Source organism: Pyxicephalus adspersus, chromosome 12, assembly GCF_032062135.1.
Source record: "Pyxicephalus adspersus chromosome 12, UCB_Pads_2.0, whole genome shotgun sequence".
NCBI lineage: Eukaryota > Metazoa > Chordata > Amphibia > Anura > Pyxicephalidae > Pyxicephalus > Pyxicephalus adspersus.
In genome coordinates this window covers 5,885,113-5,900,913 of record NC_092869.1, presented here as the reverse complement: position 1 = coordinate 5,900,913, position 15,801 = coordinate 5,885,113, and the positions used below count along the sequence as shown (strand labels likewise).

At 38.0% G+C, this 15,801-nt stretch overlaps 1 protein-coding gene across 1 annotated transcript in view; it reads left to right on the top strand.

Moving 5' to 3' along the window:
- Positions 1–10,301: 10,301 nt before the first annotated feature.
- Positions 10,302–15,801, top strand: part of LOC140342483 (Fc receptor-like protein 2) — a 44,805-nt gene continuing 39,305 nt past the window's right edge. The window contains exon 1 of the mRNA XM_072428681.1: positions 10,302–10,467. Coding sequence (XP_072284782.1) covers positions 10,302–10,467 — 166 coding nt within the window. The remainder of the gene's footprint in view (positions 10,468–15,801) is intronic.

Sequence of the window (15,801 nt, the reverse complement as noted above, 5' to 3'; positions counted from 1 at the left end):
ACTCAGATCACACACTGAGGTATAAGTGTTAAGCTGACTTGTAGCCAGGTTTATTGAAGGTTGCAGATAAAATAACAGAACAGCAAAAGAAAACCTCACCTGTCCGGCACTTACTATACAGAGGACGTGCCAGTCTATCAGCTGGAGGGCTTCTCCCTGTCAGCTCAAAACTAAGCTTCCAGCAACATTTTACTCACTTGTGAGCTCATTCACACAGACTGACTTTCTGTGTCCCCAGGCAGAGAGCTTCCTCACGCAGACCACCTATTTGTGTCCCCAAGCAGAGAGCTACATCACACAGACCACCTGTCTGTGTCCTCAAGCAGAGAGCTCCCTCATACAGACCACCTGTCTGTGTCCCCAAGCAGAGAGCTCCTGGCTCTGTGGTATATCCCCACCCTCAGTGCTTCTTCATTACTTATCTCACATGTGAGTTTTCCACCTGCTACTTCACATAGGAGAGGAATCTTGGGCCAATATATCTCCTTTCCACCACCGATCCTGTCTTGGTGTTACAATATATACATTATATGTACTCAATGTTTAAATATCTTTCTTGACTAATAATCCTTATGATAAAATTGATATATGAAATATATACAATTTATTATTATGAATTTGAAGGACTTTTTAGGAACTAATTTACAAAAAAAACCTAACTTTTATTTACAACATTAGAAGTCATAAAATGGATATTAGTTCCTAACATATCATTATTAAAAAATCCATGGACAATGCAGTGTTCTTGATTAAAAAATGTAAAGGTACATAGTCTCACAAAACATCAGATTCGATGTGTTTCACAGATTTTTCCACTTCTTCAGGAATCAGTACAGAGACTTATTTCTGAACACAAATAATACTCTTAGATATTGACTCCTCCTACAAATAATATTATGATATCATATGGAGTGTTTCTTAACATCTTGGGGTGTTGGGCTACATCTTGGGTAACAATAACAAACAGCAAAACAAAATCAACTGAATATATTGAATCATAAAAGAGATAATGGTATCATTTTAATCATTATTTAATATTCTCATTTGTGAAAATATTAGAAACAAGCCGGTTAGTTTCTTCTTGATTCTATATAAATAAATTATTTTCCTTATAGATCCTGAACCATCTTTGCATACCTCCCTACCTGTTTGGTGCCGTGTGTCTCCTTTTCACACACTGCTATGGTCATTCCATCCATTTTGTTGATGTTAGGGAAAAATTTGGGTTGTTAAATTCCAGTGGAAGGCTGGTTCATGTAAGTGGATATATTTCTGTTTATGATTTCTTTTGAGGAATATTTGTTGATAAATGAATTAGATTCATTAGGATTATGTTGTTATAAACCTTTGTAGATCTCATGGTCTGTTCCTGAGGAAGTGAATGATTGTTCTGTGAAATGTGTTGAAAAAGAGATCAATTAAGATTTGCTCAACTATGTTATTTATGTGATGTACATTATATCAGACATTTTTTAATATTGTTACATTTTAATCATGATTGTTATAATAAAAATTTGTCATTTTAACACATACCTAAGAACACTGATTTATTTAAAAATATGAGCCTAAAAATTCCTTTATAAAAAAAGAAAAACATTTTATTATTGGAACATCTGGTTAGTTCTCATCTGCAATATTTAAGCCACCTCAGTTTTCTTGCACACAAATACACTATATACAGGGAAATCAGAAAGTTTGTGCCACTAGACCAATTTGTAATAAATGTTTGATATGTTTGCCTGTTCACGGGAACACACCATGGAAGTTGCTGCAGCTTTCAACGCATTGTTTTCTGATAAATTAGGATACAGGAGTCAGATGGAATCTTAAAGAAGAACTAAACTCAAAATCCCCCAAAACATAAAAATACACTTACCTTAAATCCCACAGAGCAGTCCGATCCATCCAGAGGTCTCTTCCCTCGGGTCCTGTGTCATCCCCGTATCCATTTTCGAGCAGTCATCTTCGCCACTTTTTCCGGGTTCTTCTTCCTACGTCATCCGACCCAGGTGTGAGATTGGGTGATGTATTTTGGAAAAAACTTGACAATCTCACAGCACATGCCTGAGATCGGCAATTTTTTTTAACTTTTCACGAAAAGGCTCCATCTCGGACATGCACAAAAGGAGATCTTAAGAGCCTCCCAGGATGCAAGACGTAGGTATCCCAGGAGGCTTTGCACTCCCATTCATTCTCGATCGCCTAGGCAATCGAGAATTAGGGGCAGAATTTTTACTGTGCATTAGAGGGTTGTCCACCCTTTTATGTAAAGTGAACAATCTGAGTTTAGGTATGCCTTAATTCCCACTCATCATCTCCAGTATACTAGCGGGGTATTGCAATGTCACTATTGTTGTAACCTCGTATTGTTGTACTGGTATCACTGCAGAAGTGGTAAATTACTGGTAGGGATAATTTCTTCTATACTTCCTTTTATTTTTAATACATATAGTACTTCTTCCATTAGTAGACAGGAGAGCCTTGACTTTGTCATATGAAGATGCAGAAAGTTTTAGAATGGTGAGGGGTTTTATGGTTTCTATTTCTAATGAAAAAAGTATGTAAAAAGATAAAACTAAAATTAGGAAATAGGAGATAGATTCCTGCATGACATATGTATATGTGTGTATTTGGAAAACAATGAAATCTTAAAGCCAATTTTTATTTTCTAAAATACAACAAACCTCTACTTTCCATAATTTTAGTTTCTTTTGCTAGTTAACAAATAAAAATTATGTTTCTGAAAAAAACTTTGTTGTGTCTTTTATGGCGTGCTATAAACATGCCATTAAAGGTTTTACTATCAGCATTTGTGGTCCCTGCAATGCAAAAGTACTGACCAATCTCCAACTCAAAGCATATTATTTTACCACACTTTTGTCTAATCTGATAAAAAACAAATATTACACAAATGTCTATGGTCAAGTACACACGTAGATATGCTATTACTCATCCATTTCACTCAATCTTCCAATCAGTTAAGGTTTGGTTGTAAACCTCAAAGAACAGCACACGTGTGAACAATATTCGATAATGAGAAAGGGATCGGGGGAATCCACAGGACAGATGGTGGCTTTTATCAAATTTGCTCAATGAAGATATTTCAGAGGGTGTCAGATCATACTCGGCAATGCCAATTTCTTTTCATTGCATAATAAACCACAAAAGAGAGGAACTTTAATGCCTATAGCAGACCAGGTGAGGTTAACAGTCCTTGAAGGTGCCTGAAACAAACCAACAGGAGCACTGTATTTACTGCACCAGTTCTATGATATTAGAGATCTGCAGTCACACCACAATAACTCGGACAATTACAGGATCTACTGGTCCACATGGAAGTTGGAAACCCACTCACCCCTTTGACACAAATAACTGAAAGAACCTGAAGGTGCAAAGTCAACCGCATGACATTCAAAAACATAACAAAATAGAATTAAATACCCCACTCCGCTTATCTAATCAGATCAAAGAACCCCTCCTCTATTACCCTACAAACCAATGAGGTAAGAGCACCCTCTATCCTACATTTTCACCCTCTAACCGCTTGGCTCCCCTTCTACCCTGTCATGAGGTCACCTCGCTTATGTCAGGCTTATGTAAGGCAAACATTCATTAATGGGTTGTAACATCATGAGAAAACATGATAAATAAGAAAGCCAACAGATAATGTATAATAATAGTAAAATAAATGTTCCACTAGTGTCTGGGTCAGATATACAACTCTTAACTGTTTCAGCATTTAGGTTAGAAATAGATTTTGTTTCATACATTGGCCAATACATGTGAAGTCGCAATGATGGCACCTCTGTGGCCCCTAACTCATGGGAGCGGAAACCCCCAGTGTTGTTTGCACCGTATCTAACAATGTTCAGTATATTCCCCCACCAATGTGTACCCTTCTGATACTAATTGATCTAATTAGCTGACATTTTTACTTTGTATTTTTAAAGCTGATCTTTGGGAGAAACTCCTACTCCATCCTCTAAAACTATATGTCCTTTTTACCTAGCTTAAGTTGGCAATGGGATGTTTTAGCTCCAGATTTTCTCTGTTTCTTTCTTGTCCACATCGGTGGGGTTCTTCTTAGGGTGTCCACAAGAACATGACAATGAAAATTTACTTCCACACAAATTATGGGTCTGCAGTTGAGAAAAGAAGAGCTGCCATGCGCCTTGGACAGTGTATTTAGATGAGTAGATCCTGCTAAGCTAAAGTAGAGAACTCTATATAACATGTGGGATAGATTGCAGGAGTTTGGAAGGGAAGGGCAGGTGTGCTATAAAGTAGATCCCTTAATGAATGAAATTTTATACACTAAAGTACTGTGTATCATAAATGATTGCCATTCTAGTAAATCAATTCCATGTTTTAGCCATTTTATGCTTTGTTGCACCTCTTCTGATGATCTCTGGCAGCAGTTTCCTTGTCTACATGCCCTCCAGAGATGGCACCATGGCATTTCACAGGCTGGTTACCTGATAGTGATAGAAGACTATGTCTATGTAAGGTGTGTTAATACAGTGACTTGCAGTCAAAATTTAAATTACAAATTTAGAGTTATTGTAACGGAAATTATAAATTGTACTCAAAATTGCATTAGACAACTAGGAAAAATAAATTGTTTTATTGTTTTATATAATTTGTGGTTTCTCGGGACATAAGCTTTCATCTTCTACTTAGACTAACAAGTTTATTCTTTGTGAATGTCATTTTTTGTTAAATAATATGAAGACTGAAACTTTATCTGAGATGTGGTAGACATGTGGGTTCTATGTGCTTCTTCCCTTTTGGGTAAATACAGGAAGAAAGGTTTTAATTTTGTATCTATGAAAGGTGTAACATTACTTGTATCCACATTCACTATGAGCCCCAAATTCTCTGCACTGCTGGTCTGTAAGGCAAAGACCAAATGACAATTCACTGTAACCTATACCAATCAACAATCATCTTTCACCATACTGAATACACTAAATCAGCCTTTCTCAAACTTTTTCACCCAGGGGAACTTTCAGAATATTTTTCAGTTCCTTGGGAATCCCTACTAAAACTAACATAATGGTTATTAAATGCTTCTTATATGACTGGTCAATAAGACAAATGTACTTAGCACATGATTGGCAGTTTCATTTTGGTGTTGGTTCTTGTCTTTGTTTCATAAAAGTTGTGTTGAGCCAACCTCTTTGTTGATTATTTAGAGCTCATAGTATAGGTATAAGGGAAAGAAGGGGCAAAAAAGAGGTTTCAGGCTCAGGAGGTTTTTGTGCAAAAATAAATCAAGTGTGTATTTTTCAACGTACAATTAGTACATACATCAAATGGTATTTATTTTAAGGTCAATATTCAAATGCCTGTTATTGTCACAGGGTTTGGATACTTTAATTTAGACATAATACTTCTTCCAATGTCATACAAAGTACATATAAAGATTCAAAACAAGGAAAGAAGGGGGCCTGTTATAGTCGCATGATTCCCAACGCGTTTTGCCTGTTATAGGCTTCTTCAAGGGTATTAATTTGCAAAGATTGTATGATTTCTATATTGTACAAATACAAGATATAAACATATAACATATATATTGTCAGAGATTATTATATAATATAGTTTTGTTAGAGATCTAGTTTGTAATATAACATAATAATCCTTCTTTTAAATGGATGTCTATGGATGAAGAGAAGGATAACTAAATTAATAAAAGGAATGGAGGAGCCCAGCAATGAGGAGAGATTAGCTGAACTGAATCTATTCTCCCTTGAGAATAGACGTATAAGGGGAGAAATGATCACCCTGTATAAAAATATAAACGGTCCATATAGAGAACTCTCTTCCCAATTATTCACTTTAATATCATTACAAACACAAGGGGGCGCTCTTTGCATCTGGAGGAAAAGAAGTTTAAGCTCCGGATAAGGGAGGAATTCTTCACTGTAAGGTCTGTGAAAATGTGGAATCAGCTCCCTCAGGAAGTAGTTTCAGCAAATACTATAGATTGCTTTAAGAAAAAGCTGGATGATTTCTAGAAGCACAGAAAATAACTGGGGATTAAGGCTTTAAAGTAAAGATAACAGTGGTTGTTGATCCAGGGAACATCCGATTGTCTCATGGAATCAGGAAGTAATTTTTTTTCCCCTGTTAAAGCAAATTGTACCAGGGTTTTTTTTTTTTTTTGCCCTCCTCTGGACACTCTATATCTTATAGTATTTTATATCTGGGATGTTTATTTCCCTAGTGGCTGAACTTGATGGACTTATGTCTTTTTTCAACCTAGCCTACTATGTAACTATATGAAGATGCAGAAACTTTTAGAGTGGTGAGGTTTTAATGGGCTCTGTTCCTAAGGAATACAGTATGGAAATATATAACCAAAGTTAGGAAATAGGAGACAGATTCCTGCATGTCATATGTTTATTTGGAAAATAATGAGATCTTAAAGGCATTATTTGTTTATTTGGCATCTACTTCTGAAAAACAGCAAGGCTGCACTGACAGCAATTACGGTCCGTGTAATGCAAAACCACCAACCACTCACCTACCTAAATCATCTTTTCATCTCACACCTTCCCTGCGCACAGATAAAAGACTTATTGCAGAAATATCCATGGCCAAGTACATACATGTAAATATACTGATCATCATGCTATAATAATCTTATTTTCTGATCAGAAATCGCTTGGTTGGAAAACCCAAAGAACAGCACATGTGTGAACAATATTCTGGCCTTTCCATTGTGAGATAGGGATGGGGTGAATCACAGGACAGATGGTGGATTTGATGACATTTTCTCATTGAAAAGAAACAAGAAGGCTACATCGTAAGAATATTATTTCAGAGAAAGCCTGACCACGCTAGGCAGTGTCTGCCTTTACCAATTTCTTTTTTCATTTCACAACAAACCACTCAAGAGAAGAGCTCAAATGGCCATAGCAGACCAAGAGAGGTTAACCACCCTTAACAAACCAGCAGCAAACCCAGCCATGAGGTCACCTCTCTTATGTCAGAGGCAAATGTAACTATATGTAAGGTAAGGTAAGGCAGCGGTCCCCAACCTTTTTGGCCCCAGGGACCGGTTTCACGGAAGGAAATTTCTCTGAGGACCGGGGGGGGGGGGGGTGCACAGAGAGAAAAGAGAAGACATACTCTGGCGTCTTCTCTTTTCTCTCTGTGCACCTCTGCTGCTTCAACGCGATCACATGACATCTGACAGCCAATCGATGTCATGTGCTCGCATTGCTTGTACACAGACTACTGTGTACATTTACCGGCATCTCATACAAACACCGCTGCGGACCACTTCCGGTCCGCGGATGGTGGTTGGGTGCCGCTTCGTTTTCAATAATGGATCATGTACTCGCGGCCCACTGAAAACACCGCCGCGGCCCGGTGGTTGGGGACCGCTGAGGTAAGGGACATTATTAAACATGTGGTATAGATTCCAAGGGGCTGAGAAGGAGGGGTAGACATGATTTAAAGTGGATCTCTAAATGAATTACATTTTGTACACTAAAGGACTGAGTATCATAAACTATTTCTATTTTTATTCAATCAAATCCATGTTTTGTCTTTTTTTATTGTCGCCTGTCAGTTACGCTGATCTCTTACAGTGTTTTTGCAGTCAGATTGGCATATTATTACCCTACAGACAGCTCTAGCCAGGGAACGGATTTTGTGTTTTCTTCTACTGTTCAGACGTTTATAGTATCAAGGTAGGAAGGTTATCAGTACAATTGCCATGTTTCCAATTCCCTGTGGAAATATAGAACAGGATGATGGACTCCCTTTTTAAATCATGCCATTCCCTTCAACAATCCCTGGTTGGAATCAATTACTCCCACTGAAACACTGAACCAGGGAATGTTTGAGGGAATGTCAGATTTCCTGTTTTATGAATAAAGCCCAATGTGTGTTTTCCATTATTGTTCATGAGTCTACAGATGAGTAAATGGTCTTATTTTCATTGTGTAAGGCCTTGGTCCAGCAACACTATTCCCCAGACACCGTTCCCCCAATCGAACACCATAGTCTTAGTCATAGTCTTCACCTATAGCAAGCCCCTGCTCAGAGGCAGTCAGCCTTGGGAGACTGGTTGCATTTCCCAGCATATGGTTGCCCTCAGGAATTAGCGCAAGGGCTGTTATCTTCAATGCCACTATCCTGCTCAGCCAGGAAATTTGATATCTCTTCCAGGACTCCAAGGATGCCTTTACCGAGCCCAAGATCAACGCATAGTTAGCTGTATACATTGTTTCATACAAAGCTGTGAGGATAATCCCAAGAAAGGATAGCTTAGTTGTTTCCCATTTATAGGGAAAATGGACTTGCAAGTTGTTTTGATATGCTACATTTTAATCTTGGTTCTACAGAAGTTTCCAAAGGAGTTCAGGCAATATGTAATATGTATATCTTTACTAAACGTGTAAAAATGTATACAGAACAGGTATGAACAAACACTGTTGAAAAACAATGAATACATACCATACAAACCATAATTTGCACAATTATTTGTACTTAGCTTAACTTCAGGACTACAGACATTTCTGCTCCTTTCCTCTCTGCATTCCAGTTTCATCTCTCTATCTGTCCTGAGCCCGTCTGTCCCTAATCTTGTCTCTATTTGTCTTCTTCAGTCTATATATATATATATACATATATATACATTATCCTACCAGGTTTACCCAGACCCCTTTTTTTTGACCAGTTCATTTCCTAAAGAATGTGTGGCTAAACGTTCAAATTGAACTAAATTCCAATAAAAAAATATGTGTTCTAATACTCATCAAATTAAGACCAAATTAAGATAAATATTTGCATCCTTCATGCCGGTAAATATTTTATCATGTTGTAGCGATAATAGAATACAAAATAAAGATATATAACTCCTGGTACAAAATATACTACAGCTTCCACTGGAGCTATCAAAAACTGGAAAAAGAAAATTGTAAAGTGGGGAGGGGCCATATACACTTGCCTCTTCTGCCCCTGGTATGCTGCATGAGGTATAGCTAAGCATAAAAGGTAAAAAGTAAAAATTATTTCAAAGAACTATATATCAGCCAGGATAATGCAAAAAAATCCCTGACAGTTGTGGCTCGCTAGAAGGTTGAGTGCAATCACAACGTAGAGATCTGGAAACAGTAGAAGCCTGAGGAAAAGATACGTTAGTAAGGCCCAGGTCTTGTAAGCATTTTGCTGCTTCCTCTGGGGTGGTAACTGCATAAATCATCCCTTGATATCTGAAGGTCATCCGGAATGGGAATCCCCAGCGGTGTTGTATGTGCTGTTGCTGGAGTGTTTGGATAAAAGGCCTTTTCTTGTAATTGTAGAGGGGGCCAGATCTGCAAACACCTGGTAATTATAACCCTGAAAACATAAAGGTTCCTTCTCTCTGGAGTGCAATATATGTTCCTTTGTACGATAAAACTTAATAGGGACATCACAAGGACGGCCATTAGGTTCACGTCTGGTGAGAGCCCTATAGACCTGATCCATTTCCAGATGCTCCACAGGTATATCAGGTGCTAACTCTTGCAAAAAAAGCAATGAAAGTAAAAGGCAGGTCTATGTTGTGCTCAGGTAGGTCACGTATACCTAAATTAAAACGGCGGGCATAATTATCAACATCTTCTAACTTATAGTGCAAGGTTTACATTTTATATTTAGGATAATCAATATCGTCCTCATGGCCTTTGCGATGGGTTACGCTCAGGATCACCTTTGCTGGTGTCAAAGGACACTTGTCTGGTTCATCCAACTCATAGCACACACCAATGTATAAGAGTTAAGCTGGCTTGCAGCCAGGTTTATTGAAGGTTGCAGATAAAATAACAAAACAGCAAAAGAAAACCTTGCCTGTCCGGCACTTACTATACATCAGGCGTACCTGTCTATCAGCTGGAGGGCTTTTCCCTGTCAGCTCAAAACCAGGCTTTCAGCAACTTTTTACTCAGGTTTGAGTTCATTCACACAGTCCACCTGGCTGTGTCTCCAAACAGTGTTCTCCCCAAATAGAGCTGCACTAACACAAACCCCTGTCTGTGTCTCTCCAAGGCAAGCTCAGCCTGCACAGACCCTTGTCTGTGCCTCTCCAAGTTAAGCTCCTGACTGAGCTCCTGGCTTTATGTTATATCCCCACCCTCAGTGTTTCTTCATTAATTATCTCACAGGTGAGTCTTCCACCTGCTACTTCACACAGGAGAGGAATATTGGGCAAATATATCTCCCTTCCACCTCCAGTCCTGCCTTGGTGTCACACCTTCTAAAACCGTGGTAACATCAGACATGCGGCCTTCAAGCTGTGCAGTACGATGATGTATTTCTCTCTCATCTCTTTAGTAAGGTGTGCCACCAATCTCTTAAACTGGGCCTCATGTTCCTCTTGTAACACTACTCGAAAACGTTCCAAAGTAAAAGAAGAGGAGAAATGTGGTACCTCTGTATCAAGTGGCTGTGGATCTGGCACTGGAGAGGGATGTGGTGAGTATTCTATCTTGCCAAACACGCAAGGTAGCCCAAATGTGAGGTGAGTATGCCTCGAAGCTCTGCTGATAACTGTTCTTGCGTTAGGTGGTGAGGAGCTCAGTTAAGCAGCTGCCATCATGGAGACGGCATGTGCACCCCCAACATTCTCTTTTTATTTTGAATTAGCGTGCTGTGTCTACATTGTAAATGGCTGCACTGACAGCCATTAAAGCCCCTGTAATGTAAAACCACCAACCACTCACTAATTCAAAGCATCTTGTTTCACCTCACCTCCTTTTTAAATGGTTAAAAGCAATTGTCACAGAAATGTTTGAGGTAAAGTACAAACATGCAAATATACTGCTAGGTATGCTATTGCTCATCTTTTACACTCACTCTTCTGATTAGCAATAGCTTGGTCTGAAAACCCAAAGAACAGCCTGCACGTCAACAACAGTCTGGCCTTTTGATAGTGAGATGGGGTGAACCACAGGACAGATGGGGACTTTGATCAAATTTTAGGCAGTGTCTGACCTTACCCATTTTTTTCATGTCACAATAAACCACACAAGAGTGGAAAATAAATGACGATGAGTGAGGTTGACAGTCCTTGAAGGTGCCTTAAACAAACCAACAAGAGCATTGTATCACCTGCACCAATTTTAGCATGTGATGTATGTTACAGGCATCATTACCTGTACATGATTGAAGTTGCTGTTCCTTTGCATTGAAAGCATGTTGTCAGCCACTTACTGCAGATCTTAAGAGGATATCCGAATTGTACTTCAGCTGTTTACTTGGTGACAGGATCTTGGGCCCCACATGTCATCTGCCCCAGTTGTTACAACGGACTGCATGACTGTCTGCAATGCCATTTGCAATCCCAATGGTGTGGGGGAAACCACTAAATAATTGCTTTTTTTGCCTTGTAGACTGTTCCCCATAATTATTTTTTGCCTGTTCCTGTACTACTAATGACATGATAAATATGTGTCTGTAAAATATGAGGAGGAATATAGTGAAAAAGCAACTAGTTATAATCAAGAATTATACAGAACCAGAGATTTTTACACAAGCAAAGCTGAATGATCCATAATCTAAATTTATCTAAAGACAAAGCACAATTTTGTGTTCTTTCTGAATGGCTTCTCTTTATTGATTACTCACAAAGAAGCTTGAAGGCCCTACTGCATAATGGCAATTCCAAACCACGTGTACCAATTGCCTATTCTGTTTAACTAATGGCATCCTGCAGTAAAATGATGGTATTGGTTGAAACAATCCAGTATAAAACAAACCAGTGGAACACACATGATCAGGTCCTTGGTATTGCATGATGGGATTCACAAAACACTGCAATTTTCTGTGCCTCTAGCTTTCTAGCATGAGTCAGGAGGAAGTAGTGTCAAATTTTGCCCATGATTGGTTCACATAAAATATTTCTGCCACCACTATGTATCAAGCTAAGCATGATGAAAAACCATGCAAAGGTCATGGATAATGCAAACTGCATGTGGTTTTTATTACCTGGTTGACACATTTCCAAACAAAAGCAGAAGAATAAAGAAAGGGATATTTAAAGGTTCATTTTACGGGATGAAGGTTTTAAACAATCCTCAACAGCCAAAAAAAAGTTTGGGAGGCATTTAAGTTCCTCTGCAAAACCTTTCTGGGTAGCTATAATTCTCCTTCATATAAAGAAGGAGTTCAGAATCTGTTTGATTCATATCAGATTAAGGGGCTGGTTGCAGAAAATCTCGGCATGGGTGTGATGAGAAAGGATAATTCAGTTAATGTAGTGTCAATAACAAATCTTATGGAATAAAATATGATGTCTGACCACAGATTGATGCTTGTACTGCAATAATCCAGCGTACATAGGAAAATCACACTCTGAGGGGCTAGCTAACTGACCCCTTCTGTACATGTTGTGCCTATTTGACCTCACACTGAATATATTGAACTTCACACTGAACTAACATTGCTATGCATGCATAACTCAAAAAGTTGGCGGAAAAAACTGAAAGAAGATCTAAAATCAGTGTGAAAAACTGAAAAAAATGTCTTATGGTCTCTGATGATTACAGTTATATTTTATAGCCTTGAGTGATTAATCAGTATGCAGACTGCAAACCTTTGTTTTTTGTCAGACATACAGTAAAAGTTTGTGTGTGGTTGCTGCTTCCTTTTTGGTCAAATACAGGAAGAAAGAATGATTCATGTCATATAAAAAGTGTAACATTACTTGTATTCACATACAACATGAGCCCTGAATTCTCTGCACTGCTGCTCTGTAAGTAAATTCAGTTTTCATTTTTTTTAAAGTGCAATATCTTATATTAGTGATGGTTTAATGAACAAGGCAAAGACCATATGCCATTTCATCATAAACTATAACCAGCAGTTACCTTTCATCATTGTGAATAAACTAAAGTATTCCAAATCATTTTCAGGTCTCTGAGAGTCCCTAACTAAAACTAATGTATTGCTGGTCAGTGAAAAATGCCTCTTATATTACATTTGATTGGCATGATTGGCAGCATGATTGCTTTTCTACTACTCTAGTGTTTATGGGATCAAGTAGGGCAGTTTATCAAGGTTACTTTTTTTTGTTTTCAATAATTTTAAGTTTTAATTTTTGTAAATGAAATAAGAATTGTAATTGATATAAGAATGAAAGAATCGTAAAGTAGAGCGCACATATAACACACAAAGCATTTCAATACAACATTTTGTACTTATTCAAAGTATGTGTGAAATTATCATTAATTGCATTAGTGTTTGTGCACCTAAAAAACATAACAGAAAAATTTGCCCCAAGCAAAAAAAAGGGAGGAATGAAGACATTTATTTGCTGGAATACCTACCGTAATTTCATCCCAGCGGAACACATGCGGGGTCAGACTGGGTAGCTGAAGCTTGGAAGAATTGTCGCTCTATCTGAACCCACAAAGGAGCCACCGATCCAGCATACAGTGAACATATAGGAGCAATATCAACTAGCCTAATAATATTTCAAAAGATTAAGAACCTATAAGCCCCCATGGTTTTTAGAAACAAATAATGTTTTCTGGGGTATCCGTGGCTATTTGCCTTTCCATATAAAAGACATAAAAGCTTTTTGGAATCCCCATAATAAAAGATGGGACAGCAAGAGGGAGTGTCCTAATTAAATAAAACAGTTTCAGAAATATTGTCATTTTAACAGAGGTGGATCTCCCAATCCAAGTTGGACAACATTATTTTAAGTTTAGTAAACAGTGGTTTGAAATTGGCGTCGTATAGTTGGTCATACGTCCTAGTAAGCTTAATACCAAGGTAATCCAGGTATTGAGCAGACCATTTAAATTGAAATGTTTGTTGGAGCCCAGCAAGAGTTGAAGGTGGAAGTGTGATATTCATGGCCATGGTTTCTCCTCCTTAATTACTGGACCTGATATGTGTGTGAATTTTGATAAGACTGTTACTAAATTTGGCAGCGAGATTATAGGCTGAGTAATGGTAATCATGATATCGTCTGCAAAAAGATTTAATTTTTACTCCTCACCACCTACCAAAATCACATGAAAAGTAACATTGGACCTTATCAAATGGACTAAGTTAAATAAAAAGTAAAGGGGACAGAGGACACCCTTGCCGTGTACCTCTCCTAATGGAAAATACAGATGAATAATATGACATATACCCTATTCTGGCAGATGGAGAGGAGTATAATGCATATAACCAAGTCATAAATTGCGGTTGAAAACCCCACATTTTGAAGAATATTAAATAAATAATCAAGGCTAACAACATACTTGGGATGTCCTTAGAGTGGGCAAAATGTGATTAATCATTTTCCTTCTACTATCAGAAGCATGCCTACCTGGTACAAATCCCACCTGATTTTTATAGATCAGGGATGGTAAAAATGTATTTAATCTGGTCAACAAGATTTTCATCAATATTTTGATGTCCACATTAAGTTAAAATGGGCCTATAGTTATGTGGGTCTAACTCATCTTTCCCAGGTTTAGGCAGCATTGTCACATGAGCTGATAACAATAAATGAGGATGTTGCTGATGGTCTTTCAGGTAATTGAAAAAATTTGCAAGATGAGGTGCCAACTGATCTTGAAATTTTTTGTAGTAAAGTGCCAAATGACCATTCGGCCCTGGTGTTTTATTAATGTTCAGTGACTTAATAGCTGCAAGAATTTCTGGTACAGTCATATCCGTTGCTAATTTATCTCCCAATACTCTAGAAAATGTGGGAAGATATAATTGAGCAAATAATTAATTCACTAGGGAAGATTGGAAAACTGGTGGAGAATCATACAAAGTTGCCAAAATTCCCCTAAAGTGCTCCCTATAGAGGAAGAATGTGCTGTCACAGACCCATTTAACTGCTGTAAATGAATAGAAGTGAAACCAGATTTGGCATTAGGCAATTTATCCAGCATGGACCCAGGGTTATCGGCTCTTACATAAAACTTTTGTTTAGGCTATCTAAGTTGTTTTCTTTATGGCTATTTAATAAAATATTGAGTTCTGTTTGAGTTCTAAATTAATATAAATACAATTTCATTCAGTGTGTCTTTTCATCTAGACTCCAGTTGTTCACTTCTAGTTTTTTCTGGCAAGATGATATCTGTATTAAATGCCCTCTGACTATCGCCTTATGGGCATTCCATATTGTTATCAGTGACCAAGTAAATATTGTTTGCAAAGTAGTTAGTGATATGATCTTCCAGTAATCTCAGTCTCAGGCTGTGATAGCATAGCGTCATTTAGCCGCCAGTGAAACTCTGAAGATTTAGGGACTAAGGCATCACATGCCAATAATTAGTACTGGAAAGTGGTCAGACCGAGGAGTCGCCATGATTTTGGAAGCGCTCACATACGGTAATAATTGCTGCTGAACAAGAAAATAATCGATCCTATTATGAGAGGGTGAGAAATAGATCAAATCTTTCATAGTGGGATGGAGTTCCCTCCAAACATCAATCAATTGCTCTTCAGATTATAACTCCATGAACTTATCAGAGCTGGAAAAACCAATTCCCAATTGACTCAGGGCTGGAGTAGACGACCTATCCAGTTTACCATTCATATAAGATTTGTATCCCTTGTTACTGAAAGGGCAGCATTCTCATGGGTAGCTATCACACTAAATAAGTGTTTAAAAAATGGACCTGGCGGTCATTCGGGGTATAATAAGTCACTATAATGATTTCCAAATCAAAAAGAGTACCTTGTAATATCAAATAATGACCTGTAGGGTCAACAAGTTCATTGGTACATTTAAAGGGCATGTTTTTACTGAACATTATCAGTGCTCCGCGCTTCTTCTCTTGAAAAGAGGCTTGG